The 22,823-nt window shown below is 38.3% G+C and overlaps 1 protein-coding gene across 13 annotated transcripts in view; it reads left to right on the top strand.

The window, feature by feature from the left end:
* ZNF521 (zinc finger protein 521) overlaps positions 1 to 22,823 on the top strand; it is a 230,315-nt gene that overhangs the window by 96,870 nt on the left and 110,622 nt on the right. For all 13 annotated transcript variants that reach the window (XM_063167613.1, XM_063167693.1, XM_063167684.1 and 10 more), the window contains one exon: positions 15,650 to 15,734. In XM_063167613.1, coding sequence (XP_063023683.1) covers positions 15,650 to 15,734 — 85 coding nt within the window. The remainder of the gene's footprint in view (positions 1 to 15,649; positions 15,735 to 22,823) is intronic.

Genomic DNA, 22,823 nt, shown 5'->3' with positions numbered 1-22,823 from the left:
CACCAGTGACCAAGTAATGACGCCTGTATGTGGGGAGGTGAGGGGGTCGTGTACTGAGGGAAGGGAATCTGTTTTATCTTCAGAAATGTTACCATTAGAATGACTTAGAGGTAATATTTAAGCATGGTATTTTGCATCTTATAATTCAGGAAGTCTAAAAACACAGGACAAGCAAATTTTAAGAAATAACAGCTTTTGTTTCAAGCAAGCTTTTAGCCTATAATGATACAAACATGGTGCAACCATGTTGTGAATTGCTGTGAATGTGTATGGATACCCTGTGACTAGGGAGCTGCTGCTCCTCCATCACCTTCCTCACTCCCTGTTTGTGAGCCCATCTGTTGGGAAAGACATCTCTCAGCATGTTGTCCAACAGTGTTGTGCAAACTGGAGGGCAGGAGGGAGACAGAGAGGGAAGAGTGAGGATACACCAGCATATGTGGACCAACAGGTAAGTATTGATGGAGCTTCTGAGAACATAGATGAAGATAGGCTGGGAGAAGGACACTGAGGTAGCACAGAACCTGGAGTGCCATGAAGAGAGAATTGGAGCTGAGAATTCAGGATGAAGTACCAGGCAGGCTGCACCTCCCCAGGAAAGGCCCTGTGCTTTCATAACTTTATCCCCAGTTTGCTCATTGGTGGTAGGGGACACCTGAGGATGGGGTGTGGTGTGGAATTTATGGAAGGCTGTAAGACTGTGAACCTGAGGTCTGAGGAAAAGCATCTTTTTAAAGAGGAGGGAAGAGGAGTGGCTCTCATTAGCTGTGTTTTAGGCCACTGATGATCTCACTGCTGCTTACTTGGAACAACAGGATTACCAGCTGCATGTTTTTGATAGGTTCAGAGTCATCCTGGTTTTTCTTTCTGTCATCTTGCATCGAGTGACTACATGAAATCCCTCTTCCCAGTCATGTTGGAAGCCAATTGCTGCTACCTCAAGCACAATCAGAATCATGTGTGAAGTCAGTTACCATGCTAAGATGCTACCAATTTGTCTTTCTCTTGCTTGTAAACTAGACAGAAAGAGATTTGAGAGTCCTTTGTGGTGGTATATGATCAGTTACCTTCAGTATCATTAGTGAATCTTCCTGTACTTGGATCAGGTATAATCTGAGTTCTTAGTTACACTGCTAATTGGCATCATGTTCCTCTTCTTAATCCTTTTGATTTTTATATAAAAGTGTATCTAAGATGAAAAAGCTTTTTAAACTGCACATTTGTGAATAGCAGTTGTCTCCTTCAAATCACCATTTACCCCCCACCTTCATTCTGAGGATGTAAATTGAATTTTCAGTGTCTATGGTTCTGGTGTCCACATAGTAATGTAGACTTTCAGATTCTTTTCTCATGGGAAGAAAAAGCTATCAAATTCCTCACAGAGCATTGGTAGTTCTGGAAGCCATAAATGCACGTTTGTAAAATCCTGAAGGATAATTAATTTTTCTAGCAGATATTACTGGTTCAAATTCTAGTGATGCAAGCTATGTAGCAATGAGAACCAAAATTTAAAGTGGGAATGTGCAGATGTTTAAAACTATAGATTAGATGTCCAGACTGAGGAAAGTAAAAACAATTAAAAAATGGATTTTTCAAATTTATTATTAGTCACTGGCTGTCATACTCCACTGGAAGGATGTTTCTTAAACTGAAGGGGATGTTGAAGGCAGCTACTTAAACATGCAATTTTGGGAAATTTTCACCAAACAGTATTAATAATATCAAGGAGTGAAAGTTTCATTTGCATTATTGAGAGTCACATGATTTCAGATTTCAACCTATATATATAGAGTATTTCACTCCTAAGGCAAGAAAAATAGGTATCTTGCATAAATGAGATGAGTTGTCAGATCATTAATATTGCTGAATACCCTTTTTTACTCAGTAAAAGATTTCAATGATAAGAATATTGGAAAATACCTTTTTAGGATAAAATATCACACTGGAGGTGTCACTTCTAGATTCTTTGCTGCGTATTCTCATGGTTGAACTACAAAATTTCCCTTTTTAGTCTGTTCTCAGTGATGTGATAGGGTGCAATTACCTTACCATAGTATAATGTCTTCAGCTGAGCTGTCACTTGCTGAGCTGACCCCACTTGCTGAGTGAAAAATGTTGACCTGAATCATCTCCGCTGAAAGTTACCTTCTGGTTGGGATGGAAAATTATGACTAGTGCTCATCATTGGTTGCAATGAGTTAAGGAGCAGGTCAGAACTCATTAAGTCCATCACACTGCTGAATGTAGTACCCCTAAGTTATCACACAGACTTAGACAGATGAACAACAGCTTTTGAAAGAGCTCTAAAATGTGTAGATCTGCAAATTGATCTTTGAGCTTTAATGAGGTGCTGGATTCAGCTGGTTTTAGATTTCTTGTAAAGATCTTGAATCACACTGCAAGCACACTTTTGGGCTAGGGTGATAACCTTAGTGATAGTTACTGTCTAAAAGCAGAGAACAAGATCTGGTGTGCTGGTGAATTGAGAAGTAGACCTTTTTCTGTCACTCATTTGCTTTGCTGACTTGACCAAAACTGCTTGAACATCTCTGCTTCATTTTCCTTATTCCGAATATAAGATAGATATTTCCTGAAAAGTGTGTTTCCATGCTTATTTACAATACACTTTTTGTAAAACACTTGGAAGATGAAAATCTGTTCAAGAAAATCTGTGTGGCCTTGACTCTGTTCTTCTTCCTTATTATCCTGTCAGGCACCTAATGAAAGAACTCTTGACTCAGCAGAAATTGTGCCCTCACTTCTTAAGCTGCAAGACTTCTGCACTTGCTGAATCACACTAGCATAACAGTGCAATAAATTATATTGTCTGTTTCTTAGCTGGCAGGGAGGAGGGAATGGACTCCAGCTTCCACCCACAGTTTAATGTCTAAACCTAAATTATGGTAGAGCATCCACATGTGCAGCTGTGCTCAGTTTGGGGTCCTGTTGGTGACTTTCAGAGTAGAAGCATAATTGCTTCTGTATCACTTTGTTCCATGAATGTGAAGCTCATGTGAATACTGTATTACCTGTGGCAATGCAGACAGTCCTTCATTAATAATACAAGAATTCGCTGGGTTTTCTGGTCTTGAGGAGAGAAGGAGCAGCATGAGTACACAGCCAAATCACTTCAGGAGTGAAGATGCTTATTTAAGTGTGGCAACAGATTTGCAGAAACTCGCTATTTCAGAGAGTATCAAAAATGCTGGACAAAGGAGAGAGTTTGCAACTGTCACACCAGCTGGAGAGCAGAATCTGGGGCTGCTCTTCTGTCCTGTTGTGGTTGTGCAGAGCTGTATGCCAGGATGGGCATGTCACAGCAGGGGACACCGGGCACATCACAGCACTGTTCTGGAAGGAGCCATGAAAGTGCAGTCTGACTACGAGCTTTCAGAGATGTGGGTCACAAAATTCAGCTGCTGTGGAGAGCTGTTGACTCCTTGAAACTCAACTTCTTCAACTTAAGATGAATCCAGAAATGGTATCACCCTGGGAGAAAGAACGGAGCTCAGGTAGGTATACTCTTTTATCATTACTTTTTTTTTTGTCTTCATTTAATCATGGGCTCTGAATCTACCTTTATTCTCTTACTATTCTTCCCCCCACTTCTCAAAACACTGCCAGACCCACAAAGACAGAAAACAGGAACTGCCTTTTGAAGTAGCTGGTTTATTTCAACAGCATGCACTGGCAGTCAGAGGCAGAAAGATGAGAGAAAAGACTGTAAGCAACCCAGAAATGTTCCCAGATGCATGCTTTTGGCAGGGCAAGCAATAGCATTTTAGCAATATAAATCACAGTGCTTTTAACTGAAAAAATGCACTGAAATCTATACTCACACATTTAATTGAAATACATAAAGAAATTAAAATAATCCTCCTCATCAGCAATCTAAGCTGATCATTCTGACTACAGGATTTTTATGAATAAGCACATAAACTTGTAATGTAAACATAAGTAGTGCCTTGGGTTTCCTGTCAGTGAATCCAGGCCCAGAACAAGTGATTTTCATGCCGTATTTTGGATTCAGGGATAGAAAAAGGTAAAGAAGGTTTGTTGCTGGCACAAAGATTTGGCTTTGAAATAGTTTGTGGAACTAATCTGTGACAAACATATTTTCTGCTTCTGGAGTTTCAAAATGAGTTCACTAAAAATACCAGTTTCGTCTTCTGGCATCATTTTTACACTGCTTTCAGGAAAGTATTATTTAAAGTGTGACCATATCTGTTCTTAGGAAGGGCTAGCCTGGGGTTTTTTGCCACAGTAGGCCACCTCCACTTTGCACTATGCTTTAATTTCTGCCAGTGCCACTACCATGAATTGGCTGATAAGGTCCAACTTAAGCATATTTCTTCTCTTTGTCTGGTGGTGAGCTATCAGGATCCTCTTTGAATTTTACAAGGATAGTATTATTATCCTGTTGCTGTAAATCCTACTAAAGTTAGGCTTCAAACTTCTCACCTCACACACACCATGAGTTCAGTCTGTGAAAGGAAGGCCATATGTTGGCTGGGAGCTGCTGAACAGAAGCAAGGTGGAAAATGGTAGTGAATTTTCTTAGTTTCCTGTCCACTGATCATTAAAATCTAATGCTGTTTGTCTGTCTTGTTATTTCTCAGAGGCTTCAGACGGGGAATTTGAAGAGGCGTCTTCTTCACACCTGTCGAAAACTTTGCAGGAGAGGATGAAAGAATAACATGTTCTCCAAAATTTTCAAGAGCGCTAAACCAAGATTTCCTTAAAATCAGCCGGGGTTGGGGGGTGGAATGTGTCCTTGAAGAAACACAGAAGAACCATAGAGGGTCACAGGAATGTGGATGGAGTCCTTAAGGATCTCTGGAGAGGGCAGATATAGATTCAGCAAAGCTTCATGGGACAAAACATCCATGAGCTGTATGCTCCCACAGCTCAGCTGTGCAGCCCACTGTCCTTTTGGGGTTTTTCCTGTACTTGTACCTGCTGGCCAACGGGCTGGTATGGAATGCCACAATTTCTGCACAGCCCCACAGGAAAATCACAGTAGTGATGAGTGTTTGTATTCTGATCTCAGAATTGGGTAGAAACTAGAAGAAATTTCACACAATTTTCCAGCCTGATCATCTTTAGGAACAAGATACAGAAAACCATTACATGTCACAGAATCACAGAATCACAGAATTTCTGGGTTGGAAGAGACCTTTAAGATCACTGAGTCCAACCCATGTTCTAACACCTCAACTAGATCATGGCACCAAGTGCCACATCCAGTCTTTTTTTAAACACATTGTATCTCTATTTGTCTGCTGGTTTGCAGACCTCTAGAGGATTTTCTCAATTCTACCTCTTATTTTTGGACTACTCTTGGCCAATTTCAGGGAAAAAATTCATAGATTAACAGTAATCTCAAAGCCTATGAAGTTGTTACAATATTTGGGAAGACAGGTGACCCAGCAGGCAACAGAATCCAAATAGAAGAGAGGCCTTTAAGAGTCCAAACAAGGAAGATGGCTGTAGCTGAAGTTTATACCTGTTTTATATGCAAAAGTCAAGTGAACACAAGACATGAAGCTATAGGAGGAAACTATGATCTACTCTTTGTGAGACTCACAGGCCAGCTTCTTAAGTGACTGTACATGAGAACTGTTTTTCACTACTCCTCAATAAAGTTGTTATATATGATGTGTATTTTTCTGTCTCATACAACAAAGATAACACCCAGATTTGTTACTCTGTCATGAGGGAAATAAAATGGGCTAACCATTAATTTAAAATGGGTATGTAGCCCCAGTAGTGCTTGTTTCAGGAAGTTATACAAAATGAACATAAGAAAACCACCTGACATGTAGTATCTTAATAAAGGATATTGTTCTTTGACCTGCCAGAGCTCTGTGATAGCAGATAGTTGATTTTATGCCCGGTGGTTCAAAATTGAGAGATACCTTTTTGTCCTGCCAAAGTCATATTTTGTTAATACTGTTTCCTGCACTGTATTACAAAATATTGGATAAATATGACCTTTACTATTTTATACAGCATGTTTTGCTGAGTATGACAGCAGAGATTTGTCCCTTGCTAACATCCACCGTGTGACATTCTAGGACAAGAAGCAGAGGAGACAAATGGACACAAAGGAGGTTCCCTCTGAACATCAGGAAAACACTTCCAGGGCAACCAAGCCCTGGCAGAGGTTACCCAGGCAGGTTGTGTATCCCTTTGAGATACTCACAAGTCATCTGGATGTGGTCTGGCTCTAGGTGACCCTTCTTGAATAGGAGGACTGGACCAGAGAGTCCCCAGAGATCAACCTCAGCCATTTTGTTCTTCTGTGGTTTCTGCCCATCTTTGGGCCCTACCAGACGTATGTTGATGTTACCCTGTTGTTCCATGGTGGATAAACCTTTGTTGCTGGTATATGGCTCCATAAGTCAGTGAATGAAAGATCAGGGCTCTTCCTGATACTGAGCATCTGAGTTTAGTCCTACCAATAATAATGTGCACTTCTAGGAATTATTTTTAATGCCTGTGAAATGCCTTTGAAGAGTGTCTTAGAAGTACTGCCTATTAGAAGTGCAGCCATTTCAAAGTGACTTTCTGCTTGTGTACTCAAAACCAAGGTGGGAGGTAGGAGAGAATGGAGCTATTTATCCCCTTTGATTATATGTACACAGTTTTGGTGTCCTGTGTTGGGATACATTTCCTCTGGTTTTTGCTTATTATTCAGATGTTTCACAGCATTCTGTCTGTAAAAAGGTACATCTAATGGATTTTCATATCTGGAAGGCCACTTCTTTCTCTCTACATTTTCCAGTAGGAAACAGGGTGGTTCACCAACAAAGAATGATCTGAGACTTTAAGTTTCCATATTTTCTTCTGTGTTTGCTTTACCACTGCTACAACAGTCCTCTTGGTTTCTGATCTGATGGCTGGAATAGGTTTAGGGCCAACATATAGAAACATGGCTGTCTGCTTACGAATCCTTGCAACCATCCCTGACAGTGATCAACTTGTAATTGATCCTGTTCTGCCTCTTGGTGCTTCTCTCACAGGACTAGGCAGGGAATGTCTCATCACCTGGTGATTTTCCCAAACTATCAGTCTTAACCATAGTTCTTCATTTCTCATATGCTCCCTGCTTCACAGCTGGTTTGTATGATGGTGGTTGAGTGGTTGAAGTCCTTCAAACCTAGAAGTATGGCATTCTGCTTCTCAAACAAATTCTGCAATTCTTTTTTTTAGATAGACAAATGGTAGACTGAAGCCCCATGTAAAAAGACATTAACTTTTTACAGGATGTACCTAAGAGGAGCTGCTGGTATATTAAGAATTAATGTGAAAGTAAAAGATTATGAAATAAGACAGAGGCAATTCTGCGAAGTTCCCTTAATTCCCTTAGAGGAGAGCAAGTATTTCTTCACAGGAAAAAAGCCAGTTAGACACAAATCATTGTGGATAGTGTTGAAGAGTGGCTGAGCAGAGTGCTTGTTTTGCTGGTACACCACTTCCTTGGGCAGCTGCAGTGCCCCAGAGGAGGTTTTTCAGCTGGGCACACAGTCAAGCGTCATTGCAGTGTCAGCAGCTGTGTGCCAGCTCAGATGCTACCAGTGTATTTGTTCACGTTGATGTGGCCTAAGTGTACCCATGGAGGGTAGAACCAAAATCACAGCAATATGATTGCAGGACTCTCTTCATGCCATATTTTGTAGTGCCTTTTTAAAACCCCGGTCTTGCCCATGTTATCATGTGAAGCCCTCATTTGTGAAGTCCCATTGACTTCCCCAAGTGCAGAGCTAATTGCGTGAGAAGGATCTAAGGGGTTTACTCCTTCTCTTGATACTTCAATGAAAATTAATTTCTTATATATTATGTATGAGCAATATATTTCTGTTTGTACATTAATATTAATGTTGCATATTTTTGAGCACAAGTTCTATTCTGTAGGATTAAATTATCTTGGTAAGTAATAGTGCAGAATCCAGTTTGAGTTAAAAGTGGACAAGTAAGGGTAGGGGGAGGGTCCTGAGTCACACTTTAGAAAGTGAAATTAATCAGCATTAATTCTCCACAGAGCGGGAGAAAAGCAGTTGTAGTGTTTAAATTAAAAAAAAAAAAAAAAAAGGTATTAAAAAAAGCTCCTGATTTTGCCTTTCTGTTAAAATCCAGAGAGCTTTTACAAAATCTGTGATGGAGAAAAGAGACGAGAGTATTCTCTTGTGCATACTTGCAAACTATTAATTTTATTGGCCTACATCTGTTGCTGATTGTTGGTGAAGAAAGTAGTGGCTTTATTGAATGACAGTCTGTCTCAGTATGCCTTTTTTTAAAAAACAAAGCAAAAAACCCAACTTTAAAAGGGAAAAAATATCAACTTACCCAGAATATCAGCTTTTTGAGTCTCAGACCTGCCAAGTCAAACTCTATTGCCTTTGCTTTGATGCCACTTCCTCTGCAGAATTATCAGTGTCATGTTGGCCATAGTTCTCCCTCAATGTCCATGACCACACTGACACAGATGCTGAGTGTTGGGATGCTTCTGGATGGGTTAACAGCTCTAGGGCTTCAGAGGGTCTCAATGCCTTTGGTTTTAAGTGCAATATAAGAGGACAGAAAGGGGTGGGGATGCTGACAGAAAGTTCAGTTGCTGACACAGCTCTAAATTCCTGAGCACTGCTCAGCAGATACCTGTGCATTGCTCGGAGACTCAGCCTCACCCAGGATCAGGCCCTCACACAGAAAGACAGAAAGACCTGTATTTGCTTTTTAGATCCCAAATCAAGTTCACAGAACTTTAAGCTGTTTGTATTCATAATGTATATAAGCCTAATATAAAGTAATTGAGAGAGAAAATAAATATACAACCTTGTGCTGCCAGGTTTTAGAGTTACTTTTCTGACAGGTATTTCACTTCAGTACTGAGTTTGAAAGGCCTAGAGAGAGTTAAAGGATTAGAGATCTCAAAGGGAAGAGATGCAGTTTTTAAATGTAGCAAGATGTGTTTTTTTCTGTGTGGGGATGTGAGACATTGCAAGCTAATGCTCTTCGTCAGCTAGGGGAGGAAAAGGTTTGTAACTAAGAGACACTGAAGACAGACATGATTAAATACAGACTCCAGAAAGAAGGTGAAAGACAGAACAGCAGAGCATGAATTCAAGCAGAATAGAGAAGTAAGGACTGCTAACATTAACATTTGTATTTCTGACTCAATATATTTTGTGTATGCAATAAGTAACCATAATGAAAGAAATGAGGAAAAATAATGTTACTTTCCATTTTTCATTTTGCTTACCTTATGGGATTGGTTGTTTTCTTTCCACAGGCGTGTACACTTGGACTCTGTTATAATTTAGGCCCTGATAAACAAAAACAGAATAGAAGAATACTCATAAAATCTCCATGAACATGTTTTTTAAAAGTAATCAGGAAATACTAATTAATGGGTTTTGTGTGAGCAATTACAAGAGTTGGTGATTAGTCAATTAAAAAGAAAAAAGGAAGATGACAGTGCCCCATAAGCAAGATAAATAACTAACTATGCAGTGAAACTGGCTAACATATGCTTAGTTTTCTAAGAGCTTAAGGTTGACAAAACAAGCATCCAGGAAGGTAAGAAAGAAATCCTTAATTAAGGTACTGTCAAAATTAATCTGAACTCTGATGAAAAAATGGCTAAATGGACAAAGCTAGGATGGTGGTTGCTCTTGTGTATCACAAAGGGCCAAGCACACTGTTAATGCTTAATAAAATAATGATGTAAAAAAATCAGCTGGCAGCGTTAGGAGTTAGCACTGGCAAATTGCTGTAGTTAGTGTGCAAGTTTTAAGTGTTTCAACTTGTTATTTTCATATGATTTTTAGATGCTGTTCACTTTCTCTTGTCAGGTTATTTTTCTGTCAGTTTAAAAGGTTGGATTAACTCCACCCTTTAGGTGAGGGAAACTGAGTGAATGACTGATGGGAGAAGGGAATTAGACGATGTGAGAAGTGTGGTATCACTCTTTTTTGGCAACAGCAGGTTGTCTCAGCTCTGTTATTGATCCACACACTCAGTCTGTGCTAAAACTGAGGGGATAAAGCCTTGAAAGTCCCCTTCAGTAATGTGACAAGGGCAAATAATGTAATCAGGTGTAAACAGGAGGTTATCAGTGGGGTAACAGGTACACATCAAACCCATTTTTGATCAGGCGAGGAAGAGAAGTGTGAAAGGAGTATAGAACAAACTAGGGATGCCTGCAAGCCTGAGACTGTAGATGCCATGCATTAGAAGCTATAAGTGATATTTTGGTTATTTCATATAGGGAATAGGTATTCAGTTAAAAGGGGCATGGGTACAGGAGATCCAGAAATGGTATATGTAATCAAGGAAACCAGAACTGTTAAACAAATGCATTGTCGTTGAGCTAGTGGCATCTCCTCCCTATGGAGAAGAATAAAGTACAGATTAGAAGTAATATAATGGAGTATAATACACAATAAATTACTTGCAGAAATATCCATTCCAAAATTCTCAGTGAAAGCAGCTGAAGATAAAAGGAAACATTAAGCGGATAAACTTGCAGTCTTTAAGAAGAAGCATCAACAACCTGAGAAAAGACCACTAAACAAACATTTAACAGGGAATATAAGGCTTATGAATGAAGTTACTGGTTTGTGAGCTTGATTTAAACAGTGAGGAACAGAAGAGGAAGGATAATCAAAGACACGATAGAAGTTCGGATTTAATGAAGGATGGAGGGTAAAGGTTCACAGAGGGAGGATCACACTTAAAATTTTCAATAAAGAGTATTTTTAGAGAATAGCCACAAGTGCTGACAGAGAAGCCTATAAACATGATTTACCAGGATTTTAGCAAAGCTTTTGAAATGGTATAGCACAAAAGACTAATCTGTTGGGTGAATAAGTATGGCGTAGGGAGAGATACTTTCTTTGATTAAAAAAGAAAAGAAGCACGATCTTGGGTACAAAAAGCATGAGAGTCTTGTGAATTGAGGCAGGTTGGTTTGGAGGGGTGTAAATAATGGAAAGCCTTAAGAATCATTATTTGCACCAATTTTGTTGAACTTATGCAGTATATCAGTAGGCTGGAAGAAAGAATAAGTAGTAAGGTGATGAAATTCCCTGATAGTATAAAACTGGGGAAATGTCAGAACAAAATAGGCAAGTGATAAAATACTGAATGATTTTGACAAGGAGGTGGAGCATGAGCCAATAAGTAGCATATGCAGTTCATTTTCAAGTAATATAATGAGGCTAGGGAATAGGAAAAAAAAGAATGTATCAGTACCTCAGACAGTCAGAGGGCACAAAAGTGTACACAGAAGTATTTTCTGCATACTTTTGAAGCACTTTTGAATAGAACTGTAAATCCTCTAGCAGAGTTGTTATTAGTTGTTTTGCTTTATTTATAAAAGCAAAGCAAATAAAATTCTGTTCACAGAATTGAAGTGCCAATTGAAAATTTGTTTTCCTGGACTGTTTATAAAAGCAGCAAAGTCTCATTTTGCATGACATGAACACACTGGGCACCTTTATAGAAAAGAAATTCAGAAAACTGCAGAGGGGTAAGTGAGGATTGGGACAATAATTAAAGTTCTAGGTGACATTAATTATTCAAAAGTTTAGGGAGACACATGCATATGCCCAATCCAGAGCTCTTTAAATGAATTCACAGGGAAGATTTGAATGCTGGAAGCCTTTAAAATGGTTGTGAAAACAGGAATGCAACAGGCACCCAATGGTCTTGTGAGACATTTGTCCAAGCAGTTATTCTTCTACAGTGATTTTGAATGGCCCCAGGAATGACTAGGGCCTCAGATTTACACTCAGCATGGAGGAGACAAATTGGCACTTAGGTTCTTGACAGGAGGGGGTTCAGTGAAGGATTATGGGCTTGCTGATTAGAGAGTTTTTATTAAAAGATGAGGTGATAATAATAACAATAATAGTAGTAGGGAAAAGTTAAACCACGTTCTTAATCACGTGTGCCTTTCTCCTCTGGAACAAATCCTCGGGATTTTTTGCAAGACAGCAGTTTTGAACACTTTGCATCTTCTCCATTTACTAAACTGGTCCTGTCCGAGTCCATGCAGGAATGTACTGGCAAGAGCATTCTCTGACCCACCCTTGCTGATTTGAAATTGCTCTCTTACAGGAAATATGTGTCAGCTTTTTTCTGTGTTTGTAGGGAAAAATGACAATATTGTCATTCTTCTGTCTCCTCAGGAGACTGACAGGTATCCTTTGGGAAAAGCAGCTGTGGCAGGTTAGGGTGTAAGTGCCCTTAACTGACCACTCTTCATTGTGTGGCATGGATATGCTGAGGGCAATGAGCTGCAGCAGCAGGGCCTGGATGCCTGCTCAGTCCTGCTGAGTCCTCCACACGCTGGTGGCTTGGGCAGAGGGGCGAGGGAGCTCAGCAAGAGTTCCCTGCTGCAAACAGCTGGAGCAGGACGAGGTAAGGATGGCTGTCACTGCCCTGAGCTCCTTTCTGTTTAGAGCCATCTTGCTCTGCAAAGGCTGGAGATACTCAAGAGAAATTCTAATGCCTGCTTGAGTCACAGTCCAATTCTCCTCCTGTGGTGTGTCACACAAGTGCTGCAAGGCTTCTGTCCTTCCTATCCAGGCAAGGGGCATGGAACTGCAATACCTCAGGGTTCTTTTCTGTCTTATTCCCCCAAGTTTCCCCCTTTTGGGAACACAGTGTGAGGAGGGGCCGGGTCTCCCCCCAGATCTCACCCTAGTAGGGAATTGGGATCAGCCGTGAAGCACATCAGGACCCAGGAACTCCTGCGAGCAGTTATGTGTCCCATGGTTCTGACAAAGCTTGTGAGACTAATGTGCAACTTGCAGCAAAAAGAGACTTCCTTAGAATGTGAAACATATGGAAATAAGTATGTGGGTTTTGTTCAACATGGTGTTAAAATGACTGGGTTTGATCACTTTGAAAATCTAGGAGTAAATGGAATTTACTGAGTATGCTTTTAAAATGAAAACTTAATCATGCACAAGTTTAGACACTTTGAGATGAGTGTTTATTGAGCTAATAAAAGTTGATGTCAACATTTTAGAGTATGCTTGGAAACAAAAAAGAACTAGTGCTTGATCAAGCAGCAGTCACATAAACAATCTTCTCTTCATGATAAAAAGAAAAACTCTGTGTGTGATTCTGCAAATATGTCAGATCATTTTGAACAGGCTAGTAAGTGCTAGTAAATTATTATTTTTTGTTGTTGTCAAATCACTTTACTTTTTAGCATTTGACTTCAAAAAATCCCCAACCTTTGTATGTGTTGTCTTTATGTACATCAGTCATAATTTTGCTGACAATTCTTGACATGCACTCTGCATTGCTCTGCTAACAAGAGAAAAGACCAGCCATTACATTTATGTTTCTTTGTTTTTCAACAAAGTCACATATCAGGAATAATGCTAGGGGTATGCTAATAAACAATACATAGTGGCAGTCATCAGGGAGTAAGAAATATTTTCTAACTAGTTCTAAAGGGAAACAATGTTTTTAAAAAAGGGAGAGTGATTGTTATTTATGCAATATTGTTGTTCTATATGTCAGCATCAAAAAGCATCTTGTAAAGAGCTTAGCATAATAAATCGTTGATTTTGACTGTCATTATTTAGAGGTCTTTGCTAGATCTAGATGTAGTGCAGTAAGGTTAAATTTACCAACATATAATAGGAAATCTTTAGACTGAATCTGATTTTCTACCAATGATCCCAGAATTGTCACAAGAACAAAAAAAGAGAAAAAGTATTTTATCTTTTAAAACAGCTGTCTTTGCCAATAGTAACAGTAACACTAAGTCAAAGCAGATGTGGTTTCTTGGTGCCCACTGATTTTTGGTTGTCTACATAATGATTTAACTTGCTTAAATTTTGAAAAACTAAGGTTAATTTAAAAATAGCAAAAAAGGCTTATCGTTGTTTCCACCATGAAGAGACGCAGCACATTTTATTGTCATCGAGAAAATTAAAATATCCTCTGTGCATGTGAAGCAATGGGAGATTTGTAAAGAGGAGCCCACAGGAACACTTAATTTCAGAGTTGACTTTGATTAGTCACTAATTTTTCAGTTAACTTGGTAAGGCAAAAAATCATATGCTTGAAAGTCTTTATATTCCTGCCTACAGGCTTGAAGTAGAAAGATACTTAATAGATGGCTACTTTGTCTGTCAGGGACTGAGTATCTAAATTTAGATGCTGATAAAAAATCCAGCAAGTTTTTATTACTGTTTGGAGTCAGGTAAAAAAAGCCAACACCTTTAAAAAATATAATTGATAATGCCAGCTGCATAAAACTCTTCACAAGTTAAACATATACAAGAGAGGCTGTATTTTTGATGCACGTTATCCAGTGAACCCTATTTCTTCTCCAACCAATATATGGGAAATCTGCAATTTAATACATCTGTGTCAGCTTCTTGTGACTTTACATTCTTTAAAAAATATGTGTTTTTCTGTGTTTTTTTCTTCTTATTTTTGCTGGTGTAGGCAAGGTGCCTGTGGCTGTACAGAAAGATCTGTGTCTCTTGAGTTACTGCCTTGATGTGGCAGTTCAGGGCTTACCTTGACAATATTGCATCTTCAAAACAAGAATTGAGCTCTTCAGGACTGTTACCTTAGGACTTGAGTCCTTGATACTACAACTATGCCGTTGAATAATGTTATAAATCTGGCTTGTCTCATTAGATGCCTGGATAACTGCAGATTTTAAGTCTTATGAGGGAAAAAACAACTTTACTTTGAATACACTCTTAGTTTTCACTTTTAAAACAATGCTTTCCAATATCAACTCTCTGGCCAATTCAGATCGAGAAAATAATAAAAGAAAATGCAGTTACATTTTTAGGATGTTGAAATGTCTTGGATAAGTTATATACCTTGTAGAAAAGGGAAAGAGCAGATCCTTTTTAAAAGACACCAAGACAGAAATTAAAAACGTGTTCTGTGCACCGAATTCAGCAGAGTAATGCATTTTCTAGTTTATAATGAAATTTGAGCTGTATACACCATGATTTTTAAGTAAGTCAAGCCCAATCTAATGTGGCCAGAAGGCATGGTCTCTGGCTAGTTTCCAGTCAAGCTTCCCAGTTTTAGTACAGGCTTGCCAATGGATATTATTGAAGCAAATGCCCTGATATAGGGACTTTTTGTCCAGACTAGCTGGGAGGTTTTCCTCCTTGAAAAATGGCAGTCTGATGGATCATTTAAAATGTGTGGTGCAGAGGAGATTCTGCAGCCCCACTGAAAATGAGAGAAACATATTTCTCTTTTCTGTGTTCTTTTCCTGCCTTGTTCTGTAATGGATTTAATCCATTGGTGTAAAATGAAGGATCCACATTGATTTCGGTGTTGTTTGGCTTACATCCCATACATCCACGTTCCATTTTGCCTTCCTTGAGTGCGAAACTGATGTTTTAGCAATACTGATGTGTTCATGTAGTTAGGAAGTTGACAACAATCTCTACCAAGTTTCAGAAAACTCAAATGAAAGGTACTACATAACCTGCAGAGTGTTATTGTTTTAATATTAATTATTAAACCTTAATGAAAGCATTGATGGAGAGCTTTAAATGACTACTGTGAACTTGGTATTTTGAGTTATAATGAAATCATTACAATTGTATGTTTGAGTTAATTTTATCTACCCTTGTTCCTTTAGAAGAAGACCTACCAGTGCATCAAATGTCAGATGGTTTTCTACAATGAGTGGGATATCCAAGTTCATGTTGCAAACCACATGATTGGTAAGTGAGCACTAAAATTTCTCAAAGACAAATAGCCATTTTTCTTACTCATTATCACCATTGTCTCTAAAATTAAACAGAGTTAAGGAGAAATTAATTGTGGATCCATCAATGATTAACCTAGGCATGATTGATTTTTTTATTCATATTATTAGACTAGATAAAGCATTAGCATATTTTATTTTCTGCAAGGGCTAGTTTAGACTTCTGCAGAGAATTATATATCCACTGCCAGTCAAAACACAGGTGATTAGCAAATTAAACTTCTAATCATTTTTGCATTATTGAAAACAAACTAACAGGAATGGTTAATGAACTGGATGTTAGCTTTCCGTAGAGTTTTAGACAGGTTTTAATTTCAGAAGTTATTATGGTAATGACACTACTGTGTACTTCTCAAGCACCTCAGTACCAAAATCAAAACTGGTGAGTTTTTGTCATTAGGAAATATAAATAATTCAAATGGCCATAAAATAGTATTGTTTGTTATGTTTGAGCAGTCTGGAAAAAAATCCTGAGTGTATCTGTATACAATTAATTCCTATAAATTATTTGAAGAAGTAAGGAATTGTAGTATACAGTAATGAAATACACTCTTTAAGGTACAAGCATTTAAAAAAACATCTTTTAGAATTCCTGAATCCTGATGTTTACAAAGCTGTTACAGTTGTAAATTGGAATAAAACAAAAGCTGCTTTTTCTTTGATATTCATATTTTCCTATTATTTGCTGATTCCCCCAGGTTTACCCATAATGTTTTCAATTTGGTAACTACTCAGTAATAGCACTAAGAGTTCTATCAGCCAATTAAATTTATCAAGCACATCATTTGCTCACTAATAAGATAACATTGCTGGGATTGTCTCCTGGCTTTTTTTTTTTTTTTGTCTTTTTTCTGAATTTCGCTTTTCAAAACAGAGATGGATACCACTGATTTTTTTTACTGCTTCTCTTACACTGCTTTTCTTGCTAAAATAGCAGAAAATCTTACAAAGCATAGACCAAAAAATATGGTAGAGAAGCTGGTAATTATTTATCCAACAGAAGAGAATTTGCTTGATTTTTCCACTTTCTAGTTTGGTGGTAATATTTTTTTTTCTTTCGAGGTAACATGCAGATTTCTTCCATGAACACTTAGCAATTTGGCTGCACTGTAAAAGAAAGTTATCTGCCAAAACTTAATGGCCTATTTCTGTGGGTACTTTATTTAAGTTGTTACACATTTAGAGCATAAACATTTTACATTTTTCATAAAAAATGAACAAATGGAAATGACAAAGTGGTTTTGTAAAGGAGGCAAGCAGTTTGCCACTTAGGTTAAGCCTTAGTTTTGATATCTTGTGGTTTTGGGTAGAAGATAATTTCAGCTGCTTCAGAGTATTCAATCTGTGTCAGTAATGGAATTTAAAAGTAAGGTGCTACTAACAACAGAATTCACCATTTCTACTGTTCTATTTGAGTCCAGTGTTTGAAATGTTCCTAATTGTAGCATATAGTGATGCTGAAACTTGATGGGGAATATGGACACTGTTTATAAGGGGTGATGCTGGAATTGATGATGTGTTTGCTTGCCACCCTCTTCCCAGTTGCCTCACAGTTTAAGAATAGGAGCTCACTTGTTTCATTAAATACTCAGATTTATTTTTCCCTCTATTTTCTGGATGAGTTTTACTAAAGAGTCAGAATGGGAGGAGCAAAATGGGGAGAGAGTCCGTAAAGCAGGACTAATCCATTTAGCTGACTTCAGCCTGCAGATCTGAAAAGACTTATTTTCTTAAACTGAGCTATCAACTGCCTGTGTTTAATTTCTTAAAGCTGGATGAGGTTGAATGAGAATCTTTTAAAAAATATTTAATTGTTTTGTCTCTCTTCTATCTAATCATGCATGATATTACTTCATGACATAACCATAGTGACACAGATTTAAACGTGCTTAATATAAAATATTCCCAGTGAAATAAAGGAGCTTGCAAAACATGCAGGGAGATTTGCCGGTCATGCGTGTGGTAATCTGTGTTCAGTGGAAGATTCTTATCTGCACTGCCAGACTTAACAGTGCAGCTCCTAATGATGTAGCCTCGATTAAGCAAATGCGAGGGGATTTTGTGTTGGGGTGGAGTGAAAGGAATATCAGCGATCTGGAGAGTTTTGAATGTGACCTCGGAATCGAAGCACAAGGAAAAATAATTTCTCATCTCCAATTCTGTTAGTCTTCTCACCACTAATTGGATTTTTTCCTTAGCTATCTTTCTAATTTCACTCTCCTCCCTCCCCTTTAATTTATATCACTGTTCACAGGTCTTTTTCCAAGACCATGTTCTGTCTAGAAAGAAAGGTTTAAGGGGTCACATCAAGCTGTTTTTAACCAGCCTCAGTTTATGTACATCTGTAGGTATTTTTACAGAATTTATACATAATACAGAAAACATGCACACAAACACATTTGTGTGAATATATATAATACATACCTGTAGTCACCTACATGCGTATCAATATGTAGATTGAGAAATATATCAGATTAAGCACTAGAATGAATATTGGCTGGTTGACACAGCACATTAAGCAAACAAAAAAATATGGTTTCCTAAACAGATTGGTCCCTCCCTTTTTTACATGTATCTGATAGAATGTGTCTTCTTGCCCTCATTTCCTAGTAGGGGATTGGCAGAACAGAGTGTAGTGTCTTTGATTTTTTGGGAAAAGGAAAGTAAGGAAGCTTCAGGAAGACACAGAGAAAGGAAAGAGTTTAAATGCAAGAGAGGGGGAAGTTAATGTGGCAAGGCAGGAGTTACAAGTCAAATGGTGTGATAATCCCTAGATCAGATGTATGGGCAATAAATTCCTTCACAGAGATCATTGCATTGTGTCAGGAACTGTTATTTCCTCTCACAGTAAAACATTCCTATTGTCTGTGTTGTGGCTATTGATGGGTTTAGTGTCTTCTTACCTGAAGGACTCCACAATCATAATTCAGAGAAAAGAGAAAAGGGGAGGTACCTGGGACATGGGACAAATGTGAGAGTGGAAAGTCATCTGCCAAACTCCGCTCAGAAATGAGTGGGAACCGCTGATAGAGATAATGCTCAGCCAGCTGAGGGAAACAGTTGCTGCTCAACATCATGATGCAATCTGAAAGCCTGGAGAAGTTGATGGTGTCCCATCTAATCACTGTGCCCCTTGAACATGATCCTAATATGTAAACTGAGTTCATGTCACTAACATCCACAGAGAGAAGTTGCATTATGGAAGGTCACTGAGGCAAAGCTATACTTGTAAAACCCCAGTGTGAAACTTAGGCTTTTAAATAAGGCAACTGGAATTACTTTGTTGGCTAAAATAGCTCCACTGAGGGTAGGTATTTTTAGGTTGTATGTATGTGTGTGTTTTTGTCTAATCAAATATAATCTCAACTAGACATTTAGCAGGGGAAGAGGGATTAGAGGCTATTTGAAAAGCCTCTTACTCTTCTTTGTTAGGAGAGTATATAGCATTTTTTCAGATTTTATTATACATTTCAATCAATTCAACAAGAGGGATTATGCCACCTAATGGAAAATAAAATCTGCCGATGACCCAGTGGAGTGTAACCTTAAGTATCTTTGACAACAATGCAATTTACATTATATAAGTTATGTAATAAAAAGATGTTGTAGGGGCAGCTTTCCTTTAGTAACTACAACTTTACTACTTCCAGAACTTTCCATTTTAGAACTGTTCTGCAGCATTTAATCCAGTCTTCCCAACATCCTCATGATGGGATGGTGCAATAAGCCTTTTCCTTTGAATGGATGAGGACAAAGAAGCATAGAAGTGGAGTCCCTTGCTTGCATTAAGTGAGCTAAAGTTTGACAATTCTGACTGCCAGATCTGTCCACACATTTCCAGACACTGTGTTTCATCCAGCAGAGCCTGTGTTAGCTTAAACTACACACTGAGCCAGGCTAGGCTAGGGGATGCTAGCAGACAGGAAGGCATAATGTAGGTTTTTGTAAATACATCCTGTGTTTTGGCATTATTTTGGACCTAGATGTAGGCATGTACTTTTGTTTGGATGACTGTAAGGATGATTGCCAAATTAAGACCTATCTGTTGGTGTGTGTATTGAAATTTGTGGGTGAAACAGTTTCCAGCTTTTGGGTGGGAAACGAGGTTTCATATACATTTAGAAAGTGTTGGCATAGATGGTATTTCTTCATTTGTCTTTCTTCTACCTTTTCTATCTGGGTGGAATAGCACTTTTAGCAGCTTCTTTGAGAAAATTCCATTTCTGGGTACACAGTGTCTGTGGAAAAGAAGCGTTTGAGCGTTCCTTTGTTTTCATTACATAGTTTACAGTTGGCATTTTACCTGAGAGAGTATGAAAAGAGTCTGCAATTGTTTGTGTTCTGTTTGATGCACTCTGCTGCTCCTCCTATTATTTTCACTGTTTTTTTAAGCAGACATGCTAAACATTGTTTCATCTTCAACTGATTCCTTTACATGTGTAGTATCTGATGCAGTTCGGTGTAAATAGACTAAACATGTGCTGCAGCAGTTGTCTAGGATTTTGAACACATGCATATAACAGCATGGCTCAGAATTGGGGGAGTTCAGGAAAGGAGTTACTCCATATAAAATTATGGTGCTCAACTGCTGCTGTAGTGTAAATTTGTAAGTGCTCTGAGTAAAGTGCTGTTAGGCGTGAGATAATGTAAAGAGATGACATTGCCAAGAACTATTTATGAAGAGCTTAATTTTTTTCACTCTGATAATTCTTGACCAATAATTACCAGCTTCTAATTATCTATTTTAGTTAGAAAGAAATTTCTATCACTATGGAGGTTGGCATTGCAACTAGCGCATAAATCCCCAAAGAGGTAAATGTGTTCCAAACAGCCACAAACAACTGTCTCATGAAACACAGTGAGCAAATTGCGAGCCGCTGGCTGTGCACAACAGAGCAGCACATTTACCATTGAGGACTGATCAGGCTGACAAAGAGAATGATAAAAGGGGAAACAGCCACAATCTTTGTAGTTTGCTGCTACTTTTGTTGATGGGGAAAACAAGCCCCAGTGTCATAGCAAGAACCACTGCCCCTCCGAACAGTTGGGGAGCAAAGGGGAAGGATTTGGTATCTTTTTGAAACCCTACATTTGACAGTTTCTAAATATGTCATTTCTGATATGTAAACAGACTTTTCTTTTTTTAACCTTTTTGGTATCATGTATAAAACCCATTTTGTGAAGTCTGTTGTGGAGAGTTTGTCTCTGAGTGAAGGATGTTATGTGACATTGAGCAGGAAAGCAGGTGTGAGCGGGAGGAGGAAGTGAAGGGAATGGAAAAAAAAGGTACTGAGCACTAAAGTTAGAAAGCAAATGGGAAAACAGGATGAAACAATCCCACAGCTGACTAGAGGAATTCTAGTTTACACCAGTAAATAAATACTTCATCAAATCCCAAATAACCAAATCTATGCTGAAACAATTGGAGTTTAAAAGAAGGGTATATAGAAAATGCAATCTAACATTTTAACTTCTCTGCAAAGAAATTTTACAGCTGTGTTTTAAAATAACAAGTAGCATGTAACCATTAGAGGATGTAAAGACACATTTTGGAGCAAGTCATGATTTTCAATTTTTTCAGCGACAATGATACGTATAAATGCTTGTGTGTTGTGTGGATGTGCATGTTTGCGTTATGCATGTATTAACTGCATGCATAATAAACCTTTACAGATAAATCATCTTATTTGCCTCACATTTGTGCAGTGTACATTATGGTACATGTGGACAACATCACTGATGTCAAGACAAAGGAAATACCTCAATCAGCTTTCTGGAAATCAGCCCAAGATAATTCTTGTATGGTTGTAATAGCATGTGGCATTCACACATTCTATTATTTGTCTAATGTCTAAGGTCATTAAAACCCCATGATTTTCCTTTCACTTATGCAGAAAGCTGTGCTGAGCTACTAATACTTGTTGCACCATGTTGACCTCAAGTAATAAATCTTCAGAACGTCAGTTTGATTACTCTACAGTAAATCTGATATTGTAAAGTCCCTCTTAGCTGAGATTTGGAGAAAAAGGATCCAAAGATATAGATCTACATTCTAGAGGAGAAAGGAGGTGAAGACTTTCTTTTGTTAGTCTTTTTTCACTGGTTTTTGAGTAGCAAAAAATTTAAATTGTCAATTTATAATGAAGAGAGTAAATTATTTCCTCTTAGCAACAGGAAATAATTTGAATGCCTGGGAATCTGCTGTTTACAGGTAGATCTGACAAGAAGTCATATAAAAGTTAGAGAAAACTTGGTCACCTTGTCTGCAAAATAAGGAGATGTAATTGAAATACCCAGGAAAAATCAGCATTTGGAGTTAAATATGAGAAAATGTAGGTTTATTTCATGAGGACCTGAGTTACAAAATAGGCAAAATCTGGGCTGTTTAATACTAACAGGAAGCTACTCTCCTGTGGGCAATGCTGGCTTATTTGAAAAGCCCATAAAGGGTTTCTGCATGGACCATACAAAAGGGATACTTTCTCTTTAATAGCCATCTGTACAGGAGAGATGAGAAGTGGGCCAGGTCATCTCTCCTCAGCTGTCATGATATTAACGTAGGTAATGGAGCAAGCTCTGCGTTCTGCTGGGTGTTGTTTTTCATAGATGTTCATCGATTTACACAGATAATTCTATTTATTTCTTAGAGTTGGTCCAAGCAAACCAGGCAGAATAACAAACACCAAAGCATTTCAAATGACTTTATCTTTGTTGTTTTGTAATGTAACTTTTGTCTAAAAAATGGTGTCACACCTACTGTGCAGATGGCTGCATGATTTGTAAACCAGCCAAAACATTTAAACAAATGTGTGATCTGGGGATAGATTAAATAAAGGATAAAATGGAGTGTGGACCACAAATTCTAATAATCAGATGATTTTAAGTTGTGTGTGGTGTGGAGCGATGGTAGCGGTGATAGCAGGGAACGCTTGCCAATGACAGCAAGGTGCCTTACAGATCTCAGGATGGAGCCTGTGGCCTAGTAGGCCTCAGTTTGAGAGCTGCACATTTGCTGTACAGCTGGCAGCTCTGTATGGGGACATCA

The sequence above is a fragment of the Melospiza melodia genome, chromosome 1 (genome assembly GCF_035770615.1).
Source record: "Melospiza melodia melodia isolate bMelMel2 chromosome 1, bMelMel2.pri, whole genome shotgun sequence".
Classification (NCBI taxonomy): Eukaryota; Metazoa; Chordata; class Aves; order Passeriformes; family Passerellidae; genus Melospiza; species Melospiza melodia.
This window is presented reverse-complemented; position numbering and strand designations above follow the sequence as displayed.